At 55.0% G+C, this 24,607-nt stretch overlaps 1 protein-coding gene across 1 annotated transcript in view; it reads right to left on the reverse strand.

Moving 5' to 3' along the window:
- The window catches only part of ZNF423 (zinc finger protein 423), a 281,922-nt gene extending 260,965 nt beyond the window's left edge, over positions 1-20,957 (reverse strand). Inside the window, exons 1-2 of the mRNA XM_021704842.1 lie at positions 20,942-20,957; positions 18,309-18,368 (exon numbers count right to left, since the gene is read on the reverse strand). Coding sequence (XP_021560517.1) covers positions 18,309-18,368; positions 20,942-20,957 — 76 coding nt within the window. The remainder of the gene's footprint in view (positions 1-18,308; positions 18,369-20,941) is intronic.
- Between the last annotated feature and the right edge of the window lie 3,650 nt (positions 20,958-24,607).

Consider the following 24,607-nt stretch of genomic DNA (forward strand, 5'->3'; position numbering starts at 1 on the left):
CCCAGGCCCCTCCTCCCCTAGCACCAGACCATACATTCCCACTCGACCCCTGAGAGGCATCCCCAACTTGCGGCCGAAACCAAGCTCTTGAGCACCACCCCCACCACCATATCAGAGCGGCTCCTCCCAGGACACCCGGCCACCCAGCTGCTCACCTCCAGCCACCCAGCTGCCCTGGAGCCTTGGAGTCACCTTGCTTCCGTCCTCTCCCTTCCTCACCCCGACATCCAACCAGCGACACATCCTGGGGGACCTACCTCCAAGAGAAATTCCTAATCTGATGTCTTCTCACCTCCTGGCCTGGGTCTCAGCCCCCGTCATCTCCCACCTGGGCGGGGCCTTCGGTCCCCTTCCCTCTTGCCCACACACAGCTAAAGAGGTCCCTTCTCCCTTCTGCCCCCAGCCTCCCGTCAGCTCAGAGTAAAATCCAGTGTCCACCAAGACTCAAGGCCTGCCTGCCTCCCTCCCACTCCACGCTGACCTCCCCTCCCCTTCCCCACCTCCCTGGCTTCACCTCCTGCCCCCACCTTCCCCCATTCCCCTGACCTCACTTCCTCCCCCCCACCATCCCTCCACTCTCCTGACCTCACCTCTTCCCCCCACCCCGCCACCTTCTCCCCACCTCCCTGGCCTCACCTCCTTCTCCCCACCTCCCTGACCTCACCTCTTGCCCCTCTTTCCCTGGCTCACTCTACTCCAGCCACAGACACATTCCTTCTGTCCTTCCACAGGCCCAGCTCATCCCCATGCGGGGAACATCTAGAATGCTGCTCCTACCCCTCTGCATGGCTCATACCCTCTCTTGCTCAAATGCCCCTCCTAGACACAGAGGCCTCTCTGACCACCCTCCAGATGCCCCCTCCTCCCACCCCCCATCACTAACTGACCGCCCTGCTGGTCATGTCCCAGAGAAACACATTCTGTATTTGTTCAGACTTTGCTGGCAACATGCCCCGCACTAGAACGCCAGCACCGAGCCATCAGGGACTCTGTTGGCCCTGTTCACCACCCAGGACCGTGCCCAGCACTTAGTAGGTGCTCAGTCACACGTGTGACTGAACAAATGCAAGCTGTCGGGATCCGGCCGGTGGTGACACAGGTCCCAGCCATCACTGGCTGTCAAGGGATGCTCATCCAGCAGCAACTGAGAAGGTGGTTAGACGTTCACTAGAACTTCCCGGGGCTGACCATTCTGCGAAACTGGCCATCAGTGAATAAAGCAGAGCTGGAGCCCCGGGCTGGATTACTAGGGAGGGGAGGGAGGGAGAAAAAGCCGTCCCCAGCGGTAAGGGAGGTGGAGCCTATGAACAGTTAAGGAACAGGGACAGGCCGGCCCTTGGTCCTTCACAGACTCCGAAGGACAGGATGGGGGGTTCGTGGAACCGGGAGGCACATAGGCAAAGGCTGCGCGGAGAGCAAGGATGGGGCTGGGCCCAGAAGGACTCTGGCGCGGGGCGGGGGCATTGCAGGAGGGGGACACAGCCCAAGTGGACGCATGGGCTAGAATGAGGGCAGAGAGCACAGGACAAAACTCCTGCAAGAGGCCACTTTGGGACTTGGGGCGTCCCCCCACTCACGCATCAACGCTTGAGCTACATATACCGGTGAGAACCTCCACGGGGAAGCCCCTGCCTCAGGGCACCATGACCGCCCAAGGCTGCTGGTAGCCCCCAAGCCTGGTCAGCCTCAGAGCTGGGCCCAGGGCGTGGGGCTCTGGACTCCTGGTCTAGTGCTCCTGCTGTCACCACTCTCTAGGCTCGCTCATTGCCCGCTGCGCCAGCTACCGGCCCAGACCTTGACTGAGCCCTGAAGGCCATTGTGCTGCAAAGCCTGAAGTCGAGGGCCCTTCCCCCCAGCAGCACTAGGTCAAGGCACTCTGCTCCCACACCCCCCGGGGCCAGGGATGGAGGGGTGCCGCCGGAGGAGCCATGGGGCTGGGTGTGGAGGAGCAGGTGGGCCCATCTCTCCAACACCAGATCAGGCTCCTTTTAGGGACACTCTGCCTCAGCCAGAACAGGCATCCCCCAGTGGGTCTGCCCCAGGATCTGGGGCTGGGGTGGTGCCAGGGGGAGCCCCAAGGAGAACACCCATGATGGGGACCATTCAGCACCCACCACACACCCCTGCCCCCCTGCCCTTGCACATGGACCCACACACCACCCTTCACGAACCTAGGCGTCAGACACAGCCCTTCCCTGGCTGTGGGGTCCCGGTGTGGGGGTGGAGGGGTGCATGGCAGGTTCTAAAGTCAGCCCATGAGGCAAAAATGCCCCCTGCCCTGAGATTCAGCAGCCATGGCTTGGGATACACACGTGAGGCTAACGGCCGTGAGGTGCTTGGTTCCTACGTCAGGCGTGAGGGAGGAAGACACACATCTTAGAACCCCAGAGTCGCAGCCACCTGAGGGGCCGCACACACCCGCGGCACCTGGGGGAGCAGCAGAGTCTCAGCCACCTCACTCTCAGGCTCACTCAGGCAGCCCCCGCGGCTGGAACTGCTAACTCTCTTCAAATTGTTATCGCCTCCTTTATTTGGGCAAATGTGCATCTTAATTGGGCGAAGTTAAATGAACTAGTAATGACCTATAAGTCTGCACATACGCTGTCAACAAGGTAGGGAGGTGGGATTAGGCGCGCTGTGCTGCAGACTCCCTGTGTGACACTGGGCAAGTCTCCCAGCCTCTCTGAGGCGCAATGTCTGCATATGGGAAACAGGCCTGAGAACACTACCTGCGGTCCAAGTGCTACTTCAGCGGTTCAGAGAGAGAATGCCTGTGGAAATGCCCGTTGGAGGGAGGTGAGAGGACACAGGGACCAGCACACAGGCCTTGGGGACCGAGAGAGCCAGATTCAAATCCTAGCCAGGCACCGGTCACTGGAGGAGAGCACACACAAACTCCAGGCCAGAGCCACTGAGACACGTGGCAGCCAGCCACCAAAAACGACCCTTCCCTAAGGGGTGGGTCCTCGGCAGCCCCGCTCCAGGCCCCTTGGGGTCCCCAGGCTCCGTAGCTTTGCAAGAGTCAGGGGCTCTGGCTGGAATCCCAGGCTGGCCGTCTCTTTCTCTCTCCACACTCGGGGAAGGCATTTCCTCCTTCTCGGGGCCTGCGGGTCAGGTTTCCACCCAGATGGAAAGTCCCACCCAGGGGCCCCCAAAGGAGAGCTCACCATGGAAACTCCATGGGGTGCCTGCCAGACACAAGGGCAAGTGGCCACTGGCGGGCCTTCCTGGGGCCAAGCCCACAATCCTGCCAGCCGGAGGGGGAGGGGCCAGGAAGGGGGCTCCAGCTGGACTTCAGAGCTCAGACCCAGAACAGTGTTCATACATACAGAGAGCGGGTACATGTGAGTGAGTCTGGGTATGCAGATATACATTTAGACATGAGTCTATAGAGACCCCGAATGAGCCCCAGCCCCGAGTTTTCCTAACACCTCTGAGCCTCACTTTTCCTGACTGTGCCCCCCGCCCCCCCGCCCCAGAGGCCAGATTCTACTCAGATGAGTAAATAAAAAATCCTATAAAAAGGGAACAAAGGATAGGGCTTGCTGGGTGGAACCCCCAGCAGCAAGTCCACAAACCATGGCCAGAGTACAATCTGGGCAGAGGGGCCACGGTGGGTGACGCGTCTCCCGAGCTTTTGAGCTCAAAACATAAGGATGCACACAGAGCTTCCCAAACTGTGTCCCAAGACTTCATGAGCAGGATGCCTGGCTGGCTGTCAGTTGAGCATCTGACTCATGGTTCTGTCTCAGGTCATGGTCTCGGGGTCACGAGATGAAGCCCCGTGTCGGGCTCCATCCTCAGGGGGGACGTCTGCTTGGGATTCTCTCCCTCTGCCCCTCCCACGCACGTGCGCTCACTCTCTCTCTCAAATAAAATAAATACATCTTTAAAAAAAAAGAAGACGGGCGCCTGGGTGGCTCAGTTGGTTAAGCGACTGCCTTCGGCTCAGGTCATGATCCTGGAGTCCCGGGATCGAGTCCCACATCAGGCTCCCTGCTCAGCAGGGAGTCTGCTTCTCCCTCTGACCCTTCTCCCTCTCACGCTCTCTGTCTCTCATTCTCTCTCTCGCAAATAAAAAATAAAAAATCTTTAAAAAAAAGAAGACTTCATGAGCTGGGGATAGGTGGTCCTCAGAAACAGGTAGGGGCTGGTTTCTGAAGTCAAGAGTTTGAGGAGCCCTCCCAAAGACTCCCAGCAACCATGGGCATGTCAAGGGCTCTTCAAGGTCCTGCACTGAAGAACCCCGCTCAATTGCACTGAACCAGGCACTGAGGGAAGCAACCTGAGCATCTGCCGCAGGACGCAGCCTGCCTTTGCCCAGCCCCCTCCAGGCTGCACTGCATGGAAGTTTGCGGCTGCGGTGTGCACTTAGGCCCTGAGCATTCTTCCGAGGTCAATTTAAGAAAGAACTCTAGGAAAGTTGTTTCTGTATTGTGTGCCAAATTGTTACTGAGACAGTGGCTGTTGTTCGTTCAATGATTAATGAGGCTCTGCACAGTAAATTCCTCAGCATTTAGTGCCAGGGAAAAACATCTGTCCGTCCCCAGAGCATAAATCAGGAAGAGGCAGCCAACTGCCCTTCATCCGATTTCTCGTTTGGCCTGAGCTGCCGGGAAGCTCACCTGCATGGTGACCATTACCTTGGGCTTCGGACATAATTAGTTCTTTCATCTATTATTTTAGCTGCCCAGTGATGTACGGCCACCTCATCTCGTTTCATTAATAATACCAAGAGCTGGTACTAGTGAGTGCTTGCTGTATGCAGGCACCATGCTGAGCACGTGACATCTACATTCTCCTTCATCCTGGCAAGGGTGCCGCATGCTAGGGCTTTGGTACCCCCGCTTTACAGATCAGGAGACTGAGCCCTGAGAAGGTGAATAACTTAGGCAAGTGCATCCTCACAGCTGAGAAGTGAAGAGTCCTGCTCTGTGTCCTCACTCTAGAATGTGAGTCCTGCAGAGCAGACACCACTGCATCCTTGGGGCCAAGTATGGCCCAAACAGACCCTTGCTGTTAGGTGCTGAACAAACGGGTGCGGGACCCAGCACTGAGACAAAGGTCTGTTTGCTTCAAAATCTGTGCTCTGACTCCTGGTTTGCTTTAGTCTTTAGGGCTTGGCCAAGCTAACCCTGACCTTAGCCTTAAACATAACCCTAACCCTAACCCTAACCTTAGGCTTAAACATACCCCTAACCACGGTACTAAATCTAAGCTTACTTCTAGCACAATCCCAGATGAATTAATTAACAACCAATACGAAGCTCCCTGCCCGGCCTGGTCCTCGGTTCTAGCGGTGGCAGAAAGTCGGCTTCCAGCGCAGATGGTGGGAGCATGTGGGGTCTGCAGCAGGGAGAGGTCAGCAGAGCCGGGGGTCGGGTTTCCCCTCCCGGGAGGCCCCGGGCAGACCTGAGCAGGGCAGGCCCGGCCACTCAGGCCTACAACAGCAGACGGTGGAGCAGGCACGCCGTGCCGGGCCCCTGTTCACAGAGGCGGCTACTCTGGCCTATGAGGGCCAGCCCAGCGGGTGGGGAGGAGATGCCCTGCCCCGCTTCCTGCCCATTTGTGGCTGGCGAGGAGCCCCGCAGCCAGCACAGGAAATAACAGGGGCCCCCAGAGGCCGCCCATGCAGGCCCTGCTCCGAGGCCGCCTAGGGAGGGAAGGAGGCCATTGTCGCTCTTTGTTTCGGTTTCCCCAGCTTTGCCTGGGCTCCAAGAGGCCCCTGGGAGCTAACAAAGCTTCCCCCCAACCTGCAGCTGTCCAGCCTCCCTCAGCCAGACCCTGGGGACGGGCCCACCAGGCCCCTGGACTCTTAAAGTGGCAGGTGCAGGGTGGAAATGAAGTCATGTCCAAGTTGGGGCTGGGGGGGCGCATGTGGGCCAGAGCAGGCCAGGCAGGCGAACAGACAGATGGGCACTGGGGTCTGTGTCTGCACGCAGGTCAGCCCAGCACCGGGCCCAACAGCAGGGGTCTGAATCTTTGGACGGAAAGTATGTCTAAGGCACCGAGGGTACAACAAAGAAACCAAAGAAAAGAAAGGAAACAGAGAGCACAAAGACAACCTGGGCATCTGGAACGGCCGCGCACGGTCGCCATCCTTGAAGAGACACAGCCCAGAAGCAGGACTGTTCCGCTCATTTGCAAGCCTAGGGGTGTGCTGCGTGTGTGTGCATGTCTCTCTCTGCACATGTTTTAAGCGTGTGCATGTGTACGCGGCGTACATGTGAGCACGAGGTCCTGCGCTCGTATACGCATGTGCGTGCATACTTTGTGAGCACGTGTGTGCGTGGTGGGGCGCATGTGACGTGTGGAGGCTACATATATGAATGTGTGCCCTGGGGGGGTGGAGGAGGGACATGTGTGGATATGTGTGTCTGTACATGTGTGTTGCGGGCACAGGTGTGCGTGTGAAGGTGTGTGCACACGTGCGTATGTCTGTGAGCAAGTGAACGTGCGTGTGCGCACACACCTGCACCCACAGTGGTTGGTGATTCACCACACCGCCGTTAAAGAGCACTCTCGGGCTTGTGCCCGCCCGCGGTCACTTGTTCCCACACCGGCCCTGGCACAGCCCTCCAGGGGTATGTCACTATCGTGACCTCATCAGGGCTCTCAGCACATCCTCTCATGCGTCCCCACAAGCACACAGCACATCTCCACTGAGTCCCGGTCACCGAGTTAGCAACGACAGAAGGGGGCCCTGGACTCAGATGAAACCAACCCAGACTCAAACCCCTGCTCTGGCCCCACGAGCTCCGAAAGCCCGTCCCAGGCTCTCAAGCCCTCTGAGCCCCAACCGCTCCTCCGTGAGACAGAAATGGTAGCACTTCCGAGGAGGGTTAAATGAGATCACGTGTGCTGCAGCCCAGCCTCACGCCTGGCACCACCGACTGAAACAACTGGATGGTTATTATTTTTATCGTTACTGTTACTACGGTTGCTGGTAGCCAGAGCTAGTGGCTGAAGACCCAGCAGTGAGCAAAACAGGCACTACTCCTGCCTCCCCAAGCTCATGGGGTTTGCAAAGTATTTAGCCGTAAGAAGGAGAAAAGCAGAAGCAAAAAAGTGTCCTATTTACTAGATTCAGTGTCAGTCTAATGTACTAACTACCACCAAGTATGGCCAGCAGCCATCAGTTAAAGCAATCGACCACAACGAAGGAGAAAAGAAGTATCCGTGTGGGCAAAATAATGGTTTTTTGAACCAGACAGGCATCAGTTAGCCAGGTTCAGACTCACATACACATGGACTGGTGTGTGTGTGTGTGTGTGTGTGTGTATACGTGCGTGCACGCACATGCACACACACGCGCCCACACCTGCCTGCACACTCAAGGATTTTAGGAGAATGTCAGCTGAGAGGACAGCAGCCTAACCCCCGGGGGCCACCCGCAGCCTACAGCGGGACACGGGCTGACACGGCGCTGGCCACCCCTGACCCAGGAGCTGGGCCCTGCAGAGTGCCCGCCCAGGAAGCCAGGAGCAGCCAGGCAGCATGACTGAGCTGACCTTGGCCATTTCCTACTGGGCACTGACCCATGGCTGCACAGTTGGTGTGTCCAGCCCTGCCCAGGGAAGGAGCTGGATCATATGACATCCTCACAGCATTTGCCTTTCAGAGCAGAGCCTGCCCACCAACCCCGACCAGTACCCAAGCCCACCAAAGCCATCTCCACTTAGGAAACGAGCAATGCCCCACCAACCAGGGTCAGCATGAGTGAGGACGCTGCCCACTGTGGTGAGGGCTAGAGATTGCCAGTCAAGACGTTGAGGGAGGGGGGCTGGGGGCATCTGGGCTTCCTCTGCCACCCCCACAGATCCAAGCTCTGAGCTCAGCTCCAGTCCAAGCTTCCATCAATGTGTTCTCAATAGCAAGAATAAAAGCACAGAGCACCCCAGGTGCCACCCTGGAAGGCTAAGGCTAACCCATGTGGATTCCCTCATATAATCCTCACAATGGCCTAGGAAGACAATTTTCCCCATTTTAGGTGAGGAAATGGAAGCACAGAGAAGTTACGCAACTTACTCAAGGCCTCACGGAGCTGCTAAGTATCTGGACCTCAAACCCAATTCTGGCCCTTAAAGGGAACAGATATCTGGCCCTGGACTGCCAAGGGCAAAGACAAAGAGGCAGAGGTTGCAAACCAAGTCACCAAGCCAGGGCTAGGTTCTGGGAGCACAGAGAATCATACGTGGCCACTGCCTAAAGGAGCACAGAGCAGCAAGGGAACTGGGCACGTACAGAAGGAAGGTCATAAGCAAGCGAAAAGCAGTGAAGGCCAGGATCACGACTGTCCCCACGACTAAAGGGAACAAAGGAAGGTGCAATAATTATGATGGGGCTATCATGGCACGCTTCTTGGAGGAGGGGTCATTTAGCTGAGCTCCATAGGCAGAGGGCTCAGCTAGAGCAAGTCAAGGGGAGCAGGAAAGAGGGCTTAACTCATCAAGCCCTTTAAGTCTTCACTACTTGGAGTGGCCACCCTGGAGCTGGTTAGAAATGCAGAATCTCAGGCCCCACCCAGACCTACTGAGTCAGAATTCACATTTTAACGAGATCACCAGATTGGCACGCACATTCCAGTGTGAGCAGAGTTGGCGTTAACCACACCTGGGCAACACAGGGAGACGTCCCCAAAGTCACGAGGAGCAATGTCATCATCACGCCTACATGCTCACACCCGTATACACACCAGACTGTGGTCCTGGTTTACAGCCAGGCTTCAAGTCACCAAAGAATCGCCAGTTTCCACCGCCCAGCAGTGGGGTCCTCAGGACTTAGGGAAGGGCTGACACCACAGACCCCTCCCTGACCTCAGGGAGCACCCAAGCCTGGAGAAACTAGAACCAGCCCCTCCCTCATTAAAGTCCTCAGGACTGCCCCCTGAAAGTCAGCCCGGCACACCAGGAGAGGGGAAGGGGACCCAGGGCTCGCTGAGGTGGACAGCCCCAAGTCCAAGGGGCTGGGAGCAAGGGCACGATGGCGGAGCAGCTGCTGTGGGCCAGGCTGCCGGTACCGCAAAAATGACACGGAGTCCCTGCCTCGGAGAAAGCCCAAGTCCACGCCAGAGGTGAAAACCAGCAAGACGAGCCCCACTCCGTGGTTTCACCCCAGTGAAGCCAATGGCCAGGCTTGGGGGGAGACGAGGAGGCTGAAGAGAGACCCCACACACGCTCCTTCACGCACACCCCAGGCGCCAGCACACACATGCACACACGTGCTCACGGCAGATAGGGCCCGGGGGAGGCGATCAGAGGGCAGCCCAGCAGCGGTCCCTGGCTGGTCCAGAGCCAGAGGAAAGGGTGGGCAGGAAACGCCACATCCCCCTAGAGAATGGGTCCCAGCCAGCCCGGGGGGGAGGGGGGGCCAGGATGCGGTACAGAAGGGTGCAAAGGCCCTGCAGTCCCCAGGGGTCTGAATCAGGGCTAATGCACCTGGGCCCACCCACCCACACACACACACACACACACACACACACAGACACCCATGCGTGTGCACATGAACACGAGTACATGCCTCCGCGTGCACGCAGGGCACAGATGTCCTACACCTCGTGGACTGCTCACCATGGTAACAGAGTGGCCACCTCTCAGCTCCAGTCACCCCCTGAAGGTTTCTAGGCCTCCTGGGCTGGGGGGGAGGCAGCCCTAACAAAGGCGCAGGCCCGCTGGCCTGGCCGGGGGTCCGAGGCACAGACCAGCCGGCGCATGCCTGCCACCCTCCCCTGGTGAGCTCGGGGCCACCGCGTCTTCCTGCCCAGCCTGCCTGGTTCCACTTAGCTCAACTCCCCACAGACGCCCCGGCCGAGCTAATGAGAAACTCCCCAGCTGGCCCCACATAAAAACGCATTTCATAAGTCTTTAAAATGCTGGGAAATTATACATCTATTTAGACCTTTTCTGCTCCTTTAAAATGTCCCCTGGTCCACATTGAGAGTATGATTGGGTTGGGGGCTCAAGCTCAAGCGGTGGACAGCTGGAGCCAAAGGAAGCCTGGGCCGTCCATCGCTGGCCGCGGTATCCTGGCCACAGGGCCCGGGACACGCTCGAGGAGGAGCCCAGGATGGAGGGTCACTCAGGAAAGAATTCAAGTGAGGGACCCTGGAGAGGAGTGGGGAGAAAGAGGGGGTCCAAGTTACTGCAGCCTGGGTTTGAAGATTGAAAGAGAAAGTCAAAAGGTGCTGGGAGGGCACCTGGGTGGCTCAGTTGGTTGAGCAACTGCCTTCGACTCAGGTCATGATCCTGGAGTCCCGGGATCGAGTCCCACATCGGGCTCCCTGCTCAGCAGGGGGTCTGCTTCTCCCTCTGACCCTCCTCCCTCTCCTGCTCCCTGTCTCTCATTCTCTCTCTCTCAAATAAATAAGTAAAATCTTTAAAAAAAAACTTAAAAATTTTGTACATATATGTAATTTTTTAAGTCATAGAATAAAATGTTTTAAAATTACAGGGCGCCTGGGTGGCTCAGTTGGTTGAGCGACTGCCTTCGGCTCAGGTCATGATCCTGGAGTCCCGGGATCGAGTCCCGCATCGGGCTCCCTGCTCGGCGGGGAGTCTGCTTCTCCCTCTGACCCTCCTCCCTCTCCTGCTCTCTGTCTCTCATTCTCTCTCTCTCAAATAAATAAATAAAATCTTTAAAAAAAAAATTTAAAAAAAAAGGTGCTGGGAGCCCCCAAGAAAAACTCCAAAGGAGAAAAAAGAGCACCTACTACACAAAGGTCCTAGTCATTGTACTATTTCTAAGAGCCAAAAATGAAAAGTAGTCCAAATGCCCAACAGGGGAGGGGCACTTAGGAAAGCGAATACCCAGCCACCCAATGACCCTGATGTGTGACAGAAGGATGTGTGGGCTCCGGGGGTTACGTGAAGCTCGGGTCTCGTATGGGGGAGGGAGCTAAACGGATTCCACCGTGGATTTCATCTAAGTAAGTTGGTTGATGTGGGACGGAGCTGGAAACGGGGCCGAGAGAACCGGAAAGGGCAGGAGCACAGAAGCGCAAGGCTGTAGGTGCAGTTTCTATGAAGTAGTTGAAATAATAAACACGCACCCCAGGAAAACACCAGTGGGGTGGGGAGACAGCTCCAAGAAAGCTCAGAAGTACAGGCTGGGCTGCATGGAGGGGCCTCGACACCCTGCGTGAAAGGCTCAGTTTTCCAGACATTTCCATCCACTTCACTGTCAGAACCTCGAGGTGCAGGACCGCAGGGGTGGGGAGGAGGCTGCGACCTTTGTCAGGAGTGGGGACCCTGACCCCTCTCCCTAGCCCACTGCTTATCCAGCGCCAGAATGAAAGGAAAAGGACAGGCTTCCAGCACCCCTCTCTAAGGGGCCCCCAGGATACCAGCTACCTAGATGCCACTCTAATTTCCCACCCAAGCGGGTCCCAGAGCCCACAGCCCAATTACCAGCCTCCCCTGCAAACTGCAGCCACGCCCAACGCCCAGGCACAGTCATGAGCAGGGGGCCCAGTGGGGAGGCAGGCCGGGGACAGGCGCGTGGGAGTCCCTACCGAGAGCCTGGCCCGCGGTGTTTCCCTGGCCTCTGAGATGGAAAATGTGTACAAGGCCTTCAAAACATGCACCTCCTCGCCTTCCGGGTGGAGGAGTCAGACTCTTTCACCTGACCCAGGAGGGACTGGGCACACAGCTGAGTCCCTCCCCAAGGCTCTGGATTCCCTCTACAGTGAAGAGTCTGGACAACACCCTCACAGGCAGCTCGGCCAGTTACAGTTTTGGTGCTATGTTCGTGCCTGAGCTGCCCGGGTTCAAATCCTGGCTCTGCTACTTCCTGGTTGTGTGACTTTAAAACAAGTCGCTAGCATCTCCTTGACTCAGTTTCTGTACATGAATCAAGAAGGAGGGCTGGCCCCCAGAAGTAGTTTGTAAATGAGATGGATGTTTCCACTAGCCAGGACAATGAGACCTGTCAGGTGGCAGGAAGGCCCACAACTCTGATCACCCCAATAGCGTCTCAGGCCATCGCAAACAACGAATTATATCGAGCGTTTCTCTCCAATCCCTAGAGTGTCTGTCACCACCTGGCTGACCTGCCCGGGCAGTGACAATGAGTGTATGTCAACAGAGTAACCGTTTCCCGTCTCCGGACCACCCCACAGACCCTCCTCCCACTGCACCCCCCAGCTCGCTCCAGAGCTGCCATGTTGGAAGGAAGCCCAACCTGTCCTGAAGCCGGCCTGGAGAGGTTCCAGTGACACTGCGGTCAGAGAGTTATACAAAGATGAGTCCCCTCCGCACCCCCCATCAAACTTGGTGATCAGAGCAAGGGAAGCAAAGCTCGGTTTGGCTGGATTGGTTCACTGAAAACCCACACTGTAGGGCTCACGATCATCCTGGTGCCTGCCACTTGGAGACCACATTCTAAAGGGCTTGAAGGAAGAGAGAAGAAGCATTGAAGGGAAGACAGGTCTCCTCACTGTGCTGGGCTGACCAGGAGAGGGGGGAAGTTGGTGGGAGGGCAGGGCAGGGGGACAGAGAGGCCCCCTGGGAGGGCCACACTTAGCAACCTCCTAACTGGTGACCAGGCCAAAACCAGCTAGCAGAAGGCCTTTCTGTGACCCAAACAACAATTTTTTTTTTTTTAAGATTTTATTTATTTATTTGACACAGACAGAGAGAGAGAGAGAGCACAAGCAGGGGGAACGGCAGGCAGAGGGAGAGGAAGAAGTGGACTCTCCGCTGAGCAAGGAGCCTGATGCGAGGCTCGATCCCGGGACCCTGGGATCATGACCTGAGCTGAAGGCAGACACTTAACAGACTGAGCTACCCAGGCGCCCCAGATTTTTTATTTTTTAATATGAGTTGTCCAAAGTGAGATACCCCTTCACATTTAGGAAGGCTGGAATAAAAAATTTTTTTAAATTTTTAAAAAGGGAAGGGGCGCCTGGGTGGCTCAGTCGTTAAGCGTCTGCCTTCGGCTCAGGTCATGATCCCAGGGTCCTGGGATCGAGCCCCACATCGGGCTGCCCGCTCAGCAGGAAGCCTGCTTCTCCCTCTCCTTCTCCCCCTGCTCTGTTCCCTCTCTCACTGTCTCTCTCTCTGTCAAATAAATAAAATCTTTAAAAAAAAAAATTTTTTTTTAAAGGGAAAATAACAACTGTTGGTGAGGATATGGAGGAACTGGAACTCCCACACATTACTGGTGGGAGCGTGAAATGATGCAGCTGCTATGGGCAACAGTTTGGCAGTTCCTCAAAAAGTTACACAGAGAGTTACGACATGACCCAGCAATTCCACTCCTAAGTGTATGCCCCCTAAAGCTGAAAACTGGCACATGGAAATTCACAGCAGCATATTCACAACTGCCCAAAGGGGAAAATAACCCAAACATCCATTAACAGAAGAACAGATAAACAAAATGTGGTCTATCCATACAACAGAATGTTATTCAGCCATAACAAAGAATATAGGACTAGTACAGGCTACAATTTGGATAAACCTTGACAATATTAGGCTACACAAGGAGCGCCTGGGTGGCTCAGCTGGTTGGGTGTCCAACTCTCGGTTTCTGATCAGGTCGTCATCTCCAGATCCTGGGCTCGAGCCCCGCATCAGGCTCCCTGCTCAGTGGGGAGTCTGCTTCTCTGCCTCTTTCTCCCTCTCCCTCCGCTCGCACGCTCTCTCTCTCTCTCTCACTCTAAAACAAATAAGTAAACCTTAAAAAAAATATATTAGGCTACATGAAAGAAACTGGTCAATATAGACTACATATCCTATGATTCCATTCCATAGAGAAAATAGATGAGTGGTTGCTTAAGGGCTGGGAGTGATGGAAAGTAGAAGGTGATGCTTACGGGCTACAGAGCTTCTTTTTGAGGTCATGAAAATGTTCTCAGCTGACTACGATGGTGGTGATACATATCTCTGAATATACTCAAATCCACTGAATTGTATATTTTAAGTGAATGCAATATATGATATGTAAATTGTATCTCAATAAAGCTACCTTAAAGTGATATGAGTTGCTGCATTTCTTTAATCTGATGATTTCCCACAAAAATCCAGCTTTCTGGTCTCTCTTTTAAAAACTCACATGGGGGCACCTGGGTGGCTCAGTCGTTAAGCGTGTGCCTTCAGCTCAGGTCATGGTCCCAGGGTCCTGGGATCGAGCCCCACGTCGGGCTCTGCGGGAAGCCTGCTTCTCCCTCTCCCACTCCCCCTGCTTGTGTTCCCTCTCTGGCTGTGTCTCCCTCTGTCAAATAAATAAATAAAATCTTTTTTAAAAATAAATAAATAAAAAATAAAAACTCAGATGGGGGCACCTGGGTGGCTCAGTCTTTAAGCGTCTGCCTTCGGCTCAAGTCATGATCGCAGAGTTCTGGGATCGAGTCCTGCATCAGGGATCCCTGGCTCAGTGGGGAGCCTGCTTCTCCCTCTACCCTTCCCCCCTGCTCGTGATCTCTCTCTCACTCTCTCCCTAATAAATAAATTTTTAAAAAATAATAATTCAATAAATAAATAAATAAAAACTCAGATGATCTGGCAACTTGGCACAGGTCCCTGGCACAGTCTGTGCCTTAGCAGGGTCTGTGTCACACTTTACCAGAGACCCTCCCCAGCCTGCCCCCTCACCTGGGCCACAGGCCAGCCTCGGGACAGGGAGGACCTCTATGGGGCTCTCACAAAAGGCTTTCTCATCTCTGAGGCCATTCAAACCCACGAACGCCCCTGAAATCACACGTAAAATGTTCCCACTGGATGCTCAAAGGCATCTGTGGGCTCAAAACAGGTTCAGAATTATGCTCCCATTATCTCCTTATAAGCTATCGTCCCCCTCACCCCCTTCTCATAGGTAAGAAAAATCAGGATCCCATGGGGAATGATTTAAAACCCCACCCCTACTACGCACCCCACACCTAGGCTCTGAGCACAGTGCTCGGTCCTGGGGCTCTGCTCTCAGGAGCCCAGGATCTGCCGGCCAAGGGGCAGGCGGAGGCCGGCGCTCCCCGCTCCCATGAAGCCACAGGCCCGCCGGGGAGCCCTGCTCTGAACCAGTCCCCCTGGCAGGCCGGGCCAGGCTCTCCATCACTGTCAGGGCCCTGACGCGAGGGCACAGACACAGCAGGCCAGGTTGTTCCTGGGGGTGGTGACCATAGGGTCTCCCCTGGCAGGGGAGGCCGGAGGAGGCCAGAGGTGAGCAGAGAGCACACAGGGCATTCTGCTTCTTTATTGGAGTTCTCCATCACGCTCCCACATGCAGGGCAAAGCGGGCGAGGGGGAAGGGCACTGCGCAAAGCTTGCAGCCCGGCTACTAGGCCCCCAAGGAAAGGAGCTGCCCCATGGCCCGCAGCTCCTCCTGGTAAAATGCTCTCAGCGCACCCTGCTCACCTCACCCTGGATTCCTTTGATCTGATGAGCCAAAGACCCTTCATGGCCCGTACCTCCAGGGACCCTCCTGAAGCCCCCACGATGCCACACTGTCAGGTTCGGCCTCCCTGCCCACCTCTGGCACCATGCAGTGCAGAGGTGAAACCACAGGATCTGGCCGCAAGCGGACTTGGGTTCGAGTTCCTTCTCCACAGCTTGCTGGCCAGGGACCGCACCGCGGGTCTGCTACTCTACAGCTCTGAGCCTCCTTCCCCCGTCCGCCAGATGAAGATGGCAATTCTCAGCGGCAGAGCCAAGGGCGGCTTGGGGAGGCTTTGCTCCCCCCATAATCTTCCTTGGCGCCTGCCCCCATTCTCTGATGCAGCCAAGTGACATTTTCTCAGCTTAATGAAAAGTGTTACACTAAAGCAGCTTTAACCAGGCCTCTGGCCCTGTCCACCACCAGATGGCTGCCCCTAAACCAGCCTATGGAGGAACTCTGGTGCTGCCGCTGAAAACAGCACCCACCTCATAGGGCCTTCATGATGGCTCCATGAGATACCGCAGGTCAAGCGTTTGCTCCATATCTGGCATGGACCAAGCCAAGGCTCAATAAATGTGACATCACCCTCATCCAGGGCTGCCTCCCAGACTGACTTTGTCCCCTCACCCAGGATTTGCACCATCTCACAAGCCCCATGCTCAGGGAATCCAAGCTGACTTTAATAGCCCAAGCCCAACAAAATTGGGAAGGAAAATTTATCACATGCACACACTGTAAAAAATCACCAGAAATGGGCCAATGAAAACAAAACAATCCATTGCTTGGCTGCGGATTATCCAATGCCCAGGATGCTTTGCCCTCCCTTTTCCCATCTCTGAGCAGATGATCCAAAGCTGACTGGCACCATGAGTCCCTGAGGGCTGGAGGGGACTCACAAAGAGTCATGTACCTCTTCCTGCACCAGTGTACGGGGCATGCTCAGCTCTTGGCTGGAAACGGACAAATCCCACAACCTCCGCGATGCCCAATTGCCCCAGAGAGGCCCTGAGGCTGGCCATGCCATGATGGCAGCAGAGAACCCAAGACCAGCACGGCCCCCACACGGCCCCCTCAGCATCGCAGACCGAGAGTTCCCTGCCGTAGGGATGCAGCCTGGGGCCCCGATGCCCCCTGCGCAGGGCTGTCCATCCACCACGACCGACGCCACTGCCCTCCTGGCACCCCATGCTGTTCCTGTCTGTCCTCACTACCTCCAGCACCATTGGGAAAGCGGCAAGGTGGCAGGACCTTACGTGGACACCACGCTGGGTGCTTTCCTGGTTCAGAGCACAGTGGGGATCCTTTTCAGAGTTGGCAGAAGCCTGAGCACATGCACCCCGATATGAGTCAGGATCCCTGGAGGAGACATGGAGCTTTATAATCTCACTGTGTTTCCACCAACCACGGGGGAGTACATATTCCCTGTACAGGAAGAGACAGGACAGGGGCTATGCAGTCCTTTCCTCCAACCTACCCAGTGTGGACCCCAAGGTCTGTCCTAACCCTGGACTCTTCTGAAAATGTGAGCACCACCCCCCTCGTTCTGGCTTCAGACACCCTTCCCATGGAGGGAGATCCTGTCACCAAGGGCCAGTCACCTGCAGATACAACAGTGCCCAAACCTGAGTCAGCCAGGACCCAACCAGGACCCTTCAGACTCTCCAGGCAGCTCCCCATCGTGCTGGAAAGAGCACTGGACAAGGAGTCCTGGAACCCAGGTTCCAATGCTAGCTCTCCACTCCCCTTCTGTGCAATCTATACCAGCATTTCCCAAATTTCTGTCATTTACAAACCATCTTCATGATTTTTGTTGAACCCAAGCATTGTGTACCATTACTTAAAATTGTCAATGCAATTTTCTCACTTAAATGACTTCAGCATCATCGTAAGTCACAAGTAGCCATAAAATCACAAATCCAATGTATAACCATTCGAGCGTTAAATGTTCATATGCCTGATGCCTCACACCACATTTCTGGAACTACTGACCCAGAGCAAAGCTCCCTCTGTGCCTCAGTTTCCCCAGCTAGAAGACAAGGAAGTTGGACTAAATGATTCCCTCAGAGTCTCTTTAGGCCCAAGATTCCTCGAGATCAGCCTGGATCCAGTTCCCCCAGGAATCCAGAACCAGCTGGTCAGGATCCTGGGACAGGGACGAGGCCAGAGAGGCTGTACCTGCCGGACTGGGAGCCAAGAGAGGTGCTGGCTGGATACAGAGCAAACAGGAGAGTCATGCCCTCCACTAAGGAGCTCCCAAGGACCCCAAAGCCAGTTCTAATCCCAAGTTCCACAGGCAGCTCCAAATTACAAGACTTTACAGTTAGAAAAACTTTATCCCTTCACTCCTTTTTAGAGCGGGGGAAACTGAGGCACAGAGGAGCTTATGCAAGGACAGAAGTAAGCCGAAAACCCAAGTCCCCTGACTGCCAAGTCGCCTGCATCACCCGATGGGGGCCACACATCCCACAAGTCTGAACTTCTCCTATTACCTCCCCCTAGAGGCATGGGTTTGGGTTGCTGGCCTGGGAGTGCAGAGCATCCCCTTCTGGGAGGGGAAGTCTGGGGACTGTGATTTCGATTGGAGTTTAAACATCCTAGTAAAGTGGGTTTTATGCAATTAGACTGGAATGAATGTGCAGTGAGGCCCATGGCAGGGAGCTTCAAAGCCTGTGTAGTGGGGGTATCATGGCCCCTCTGAACGCGCCCACAAGAAGGAAACATGGTCCCCCAGGAGAATAGGGCATATTAGTCTCCGTATGTAATAGATTTTATTGACCATATGGAACTGATATAAAAATCGTGTTGCACAGGGTAGTCTGGCCTGGAGACAGGAATGTGACATGAAGAATATGGTTTCCATAACCAGCTGGGTGGCTTCCTGAGTTCCTGAGCCCGCCCCCCAGGACCCCCAGCAACTCCCCCAGCAGCCCCTGGGCATTTACCTGATGCAGTCACGGAGGAATCCCAGGCCAGCGAGAAGTCCGAGGCCTCCCCCTCTTCAACTGAAAGAGAGAACAGAGATGGGCCTGTGAGTTTTGAAGCTGTACAAACAGGCCATCAGGGAGGGGAACAGGGCAAGGAAGAAGGGTCATTTGTGGGGGTCCTTATAATACCCACGATCAGGAGCAAGGGGATAAAGCCTACAAAGAGGCCTTTGTTGGCTTCACGGACATGTAAAGTAATCAGAATAAAACCTGAATAGCGAGTAAGTGCTGGATCAGTACAGTTTCCCCATCTCTGGGTCCCTAGCAGACATCACAAATCAATCACAGCACTGCCTAGAGCCAGCATCAGGATCTTTCTCTTCACCGTGCTACAGCCAATCACTACCTGTAATCACGTGAGAGAAAGCCATTAGCCACTTGCAGGAAGACAGCAGAGACTCAGACCTCTCCCTGATCCCGCAGACATTGTCCTCCTCCCCAAAGCCCCTTAAGCCACCACCGAAATGCGAGAGCTTGTTTGTGAAGCAAATAAGACCACTCTCAGAGGTTGGAGGAGCACAGGGTGCTATTGCACACACTGAGAGAACTGGCCCACAGACAAACCTCAGGATATGCTAAGGTCCTGTGGTCAGCAGTCACAGGCTGTAACATCAGAAAGCAACTCACCTCTCCACCCCGCCCCTGAGCTCACAGAACAAGGCTGGGTAGGGATGGGGCACCTCCATCACCCTGTACCCCAACATGTAAGACCAGGCTGCTGGAGATGGAGGCCAAGTGCCAGGGGAGCACGGGAGAAACTCTATTCGGCATAATAAAGCTCTTGTCCTGGAATTAATCCCAGTTTAGGGCATGTAATAATATTAAAGCTGGGTTATGGACTCTGTAAAATGTTTAAGCCAAAAATGTGCATACACAGTATTTTTCAGATTTAACGGGCTCTGAAGTTCCACACCTGTGCAGACTGAAGCTACCAGGTCCCGCCCGTTCCCTCTGCACCGTCGCCGTCCTCCGTGGGCACACACGGTGAGCCAGACGCAGTGCTGGGTGCTTTCCAGGCAATACTGCGAGTACTCCTCATCAACACTCCCAGAGAAGCCAAGCGATGTGCCTGAGGTCGTACAGAGCTACAGGGAGTACGTGCAGAGTTTGGCCTAAAACGCACAAGTGGGTCTGAAAGGAAGACCCATGCAATCTGAAACCACCGCATACAGAGGCGCAGAGGATGCTGTCCAGAATCCTAGCAACTCGGGACTGATAAGCAGCAACCCCAGCCCAGCCCACGGAAGGCAGGTCCACAAGCGTGCTGGGTAGCCGAGCAGTGAGAGGAACATGCAGGCTAGGCTCTGGTCCTGCATTCGAATCCTGATTCTGACTCGTGAGCAAATTATTGAACCTCGAAGCTTCAGTTTGGCCATCTCAAAGATAGCTCATAATGGTGCCTAAGCCATAGGGTGGCAGAGAGGCTTGCGCGGGGTGATGGAGGCATCTGCTGGAACAGGGGCTCAGGCACTCAGGTAGGTTTGGCACCGGGGCTGGACAAGTCCAGCTCTGCAGGGGCGGCCCCCTTGATCATGTATCTGTCCCCGCTCTCGTTCCCCAGCCGGAGCCTCACAGACCGCGCCCAAGAGGGGACACCCACGACAAGGAGCAACAGGCCAAGGAATGCTAACAGAGTGTTCTCTCTTGCCCAAGTTTGCATCCTGAGAGGAGAAAGGCAGAGTCCAGACGATGAAAGGCCAGGGAGAGCTGGGGTGGGGCCGAGGCTCTGGTTTGAACTCAGCGAGTTACAGCCGGGGTGGGTTTTCAAACACACAGCTCTGTAAATATGAATCAGGACCTCGCACCAGACAAAACAGATCCTACTTGCTAAGCTGATTCCAACCAGACAGCCCCCAAAACCCGGGCGGATGATGCTCCCAGCGATCCGAAGCCAGCCGTGCGTGAAAGGGGCAGTTAACGGCGCCCGCCGCCACACCTGAAAATCCATTTCCTTCACATTTCACCGTTTACTTACTTTAAGATCTATGCATTTTGCTTCCATTAAGAAGCTGTTCCCGGTTTGTAAGGTTACCATGCGGCGATTCTGTTGGTCACCTTCAGCAAGGTCTGCACGTCCCTATGGGTACCATGTCGATCACGGGCACCATGACATTAATGCATGACCCCAGTTCTCCCTTCGTCCGCGGTGTACTCCGGCTATCAGGACAAACAGCCCATGTTCTCTGGTTGAGAAGCGTGACCTTCCACATCTGAAGGTCTGGAGGATGTCCCCAAAATGCCCAACCCTTCCCTCCCTAAGATCAGGCTTTGGCCATCATGGGAAGGATGAAGACATCTGCCATTTTGGAGCCCTTGGGAGGATTTCAGGCTCCCTTGCCGAGGACCAGAAGCCTGCAGAGGTGCGAGAGGAGAGCGACCCGATGCTGGCCGGCTGGGGAAGTTCAAAGTGGCGGACACCGTAGGCAAGTGGCCGCGTCACGCACCGGCTTCTCCAGAGTCATGTCTCTCACAGCGAGGAGCCCGTGGCCAGCCCGCCTGGTGCCATGGGGCATGAAAGCATTTTCCTACGACTGCTGTATGCACCCCACTAACATCCCACCCCCACATTTCGCTTAGCAAAGTAGAAACACGCCATCTTTTATGCATTCCTGATGAGAAAAAGGCAAGCCCTTGCCCCACCAGCACCACCGTGAGTTTCCATGAACATGCAGAGGCTCTCCTTCCCCCCCAGCCGGACCGTGACGCCTCTGTCCAGACCGGTCTCTTCCACGGCGAGATAACTGGCGGGGGCAGCAGGTCCCGAGGAAGGAAAACTCTTAACAGCACCATGGCCCATATGGATAACAGCCAAAGGGGCTGCCTAGCAGCTGGCCAGAGGAGTTAGGTGCTTTCTGGAAACTTCTGCAGACTCTACCTCCAACTTTTTAATTGAAAGGTGTTTGGCACCACTGCCATCTCAGGGGGAACACAGGGACACCTGCTCCTGTGAATGCTGGCCATTGGGGAGGGCAGGGTGGGTGCACGAGGCCAGTGTGCACCTGGGAGGGAGTGCGGGCGCAAGTGTGTCAGCATGGGGAGAGGGCGCAGTGAGTGTGAACAGGGTCAAGGCACGGCCGCGAGTATGTATACACAGAGGGGGTGCAGGGCCTGGGTTCGCACTGGAGAGTGCACAGAGTGTATTAACCATGGTTTTTAGGGTGTGTTAAGAAGGATTCTGAAGCTCTATCCAGGCTTCAGACAGATCACAACTCTGTTCTCTCTCTGCTCTGGGATCACAAGCCGTGGATGTGTGCTTGCCCCATGGGAGTATACAGCTCGTGAGCCTCACCAGACACCGTCTCCCCAGCTCAGCAGCAGGCTTGTAAGTCACGACAGCTCCCTACCCTGGAAGGGCCCATAGCCTGCCCCTGTGCACCAGGATGGCCTTGCCATCAACGACATGCCGGTGAGGCCCAAGGACTGTGTGCTGGGCCTCTGGACTTGGGAAACCCAGCAGCATGGAGCATGTGGTGCCAGGTGGGCACGTGTGTAAGCCACCTCCCCAGGGCCGCTGCTGGGGGGCAGGGGGTCAAGGTCAGACAGGACCTGGGTTGGCAGACAAGGTGCAGGTCAGAGGTAGGAAAGCTCGGGGACAAGTTCTAAGGCAACGAGAGAGATGAAGAGCGGTGAGTACTAACCCAAGGGCCAGAGGAAGCCCCCAGCAAGGTCAGCAGGGCCCAGGAACCCCCTTCCCTCCTCCCAAATCCACACCAGGACCAGCTGCTCGGCCTAGCTTCAAGGATCTGAGAAGGTCCTGCCCCTGGATGTAAGCCTCCACACATGTGAACAGACAGGCATTTTTCTGGGAAAAGAATCCATGGGTTTCATCAAAAAGATCTAGAACACCACCACCACCTCCTGCCTGCCAAAGAAAGGTTTAAGAACCACTAAATTAATGGCTTTTATTTTGAGAGTATTCTCAGCTGGCCCCACCTCTAGCTGGTGTTCCCAAAGTCTTAGGGGACCTCTCCATGCTTTACTGGCCTTGGCCCCACTAATCATCCCACCCAAAGGGAAGGGCTGGGCCCACACTGGTCAGACAGAGGCTCCCCAGAGGCATCCCTGCCCCAGTGGAGGTGGTGAGCCAGGCAAGAGCCACATGACTGCCTCTCCCAGGCTCATCCTTAAAGAAACCCTCTCACTTACACTAAGCCAGGGCCGAGGAAGGTAAAGGAGATACCTAGAGCCCAGATTTTCATTGTCAAGCATGAAATGCAGTGTCACTATTCCCGACTTTTAGTACTAAGCAATCTCAAGGAGTGAAAAAGCGTAAAGCAGGGAGGACTGTTGTGTATGGCTGAGCGGGTTGTGCACTGCACAAGGGGCCCAGCAGAGGTAGTGAGAGAGGGTTGAAATTTAGCCCACACTCTCCACTAAACAGCGTGTCCTGGTGCAGGGCTATGAATGCCTAGAGCAAGATGTACCCACCTTTTGCACAAAGGCATGGCCAGCCTTTTTTCTAACTCACACAAATATGCTGTAAAGTGTAGCCCATGACCACCTCTGGCATCAGGCCTCAGGGCCAAACGACCAGGGTCAAGTGCAAACAAACCCAACCACTAGGCCAACACTCTCCGGGGTCCTCTCAGGTGGGGATGGGTTCTGGGCAGTCAGCTGAGTTGGGGGAGTGATGGCAGGAGAAAGCAAAGGCTCTCCACAGCTAAAGCTAAAATGACCCAAGACCCCCCCTACCCCATGGCAGCCCCCTTAGCACCAAGCTCAGACCCTCAGAGGAGCCAAGATCTCATAACAGGGTCACATCATGACCCATTTATTTAGCTTTCATGATTCCCTGACCACTTGCCAAAACAAGAGTAACAATTGAAATAGCTCAGTTAAGACCACCTGCCTTTTCCCCAGTGAGCACAGCCCAAGAACGAGGATGAGGACTCTGCAGCCCCCTCATCAGTCGGTCTGCACCTCACCACCAGGAGGGTGAGTCTAGGATTTAAAGAAATCTATTTTTTGGACAACATGGCTCCTAACCAGAAGACTTATTCCCCTTGATCTAGGGCTTATAACAAAAGGCAGTATGATCCAATGTGGGAGGCAAAGCTGTTGCACAGATCCATCAAGAGAGTGTGGGTGGGTCTCCAAGTGGGCAGCTTCGTAATCCATGTTTACAGCAATCTTGGCAATGCTTGACTTTCCCCTTAAACACTGGCTTTAGAATGAGTACCTATAAAGAGATGCAACTTTTCTGAGAATTATTCGTAAATCCTTCCCCTGGCCCATCCTGGGCAGAGGGGGCAGAAGCCTGGATCTTGCTTGGCCATTGTCTTCCTTTTCTCGCTTGCCTTGCTTAGCAAGAAAACAGTGAGAACAGAAAGACATCCAGCAATAGTCCAAGAACTCCAAAAAAGAAGTGGGTCCATCCTTACTGGGAAGGGGAACCTTCCAGAAGTCATCCACCAGAGCTCATCTAGCGGGACAGATGGACTAGATGAGGGTACCCGGAGAGTAGCTATAAAATGGAGGAGTTCAGGTAGGGAGTCCTAAAATAGGGCTCCCCAGGAATATCCTCCAGCTTTGCCACTTTCAGGCCAGTAGATCTGGGATAAGATGCTTGATCCACTCTGACCTTCGGTTTCCTCCTCTGGGAAATGGGCAAACTATGAGTACCCCCCTGACAGGAGGGTCCAGAGGACTGAATGGAATGAGCTGGTATTCCTAACGCACACAGCCCAAGGTAAACAGGCAATCAACGTCGGCATTCTCTCCCCCAGGTTCCTGGGTGACCACTACGGTCTCACTGCACTTGTGAAGACAGGAGGGCTCCAACAGTGACATCAGTTTTCCCATGAGATTCACCCACCCCACCCTCAGAAAGGGTCCAGTGACAGCCCTGCGTCCTTTGGTATCACTGCCTCCCAGTTCCTGCCACAGTGCAGGGGTGGTGTCCCTAAACGTGGAACCCTCCGGTGGTCCCAGCCAGGGGGCTCAGCCTCTGTGCCAGCTCATCTCCCCTCCCTTTCCGACACCCCCACCATCACCCCACACCACACACCCCAAAAGAGAAGGGCTGGGAGACATCTGTGGAAGGAACAGAAGGGCCAATCCCAGCAGAATCTAGATACGGAGCAACTTTGCAGAAATGGGGTTCCTCTCCTCCACTCTTCCCTAAAAAATGAACATGATAACAATGACGATGTGAAAAATAAGGTGATGATATGACACATTACAAGTGTGCTGGAAGTGTGAGAGGAATGGGCTCTCACCGGACCAGAGATGGACTAGATGTGGTAAACCTAACCCAG

This window comes from Neomonachus schauinslandi, chromosome 16 (genome assembly GCF_002201575.2).
Source record: "Neomonachus schauinslandi chromosome 16, ASM220157v2, whole genome shotgun sequence".
NCBI classification, from domain to species: Eukaryota; Metazoa; Chordata; class Mammalia; order Carnivora; family Phocidae; genus Neomonachus; species Neomonachus schauinslandi.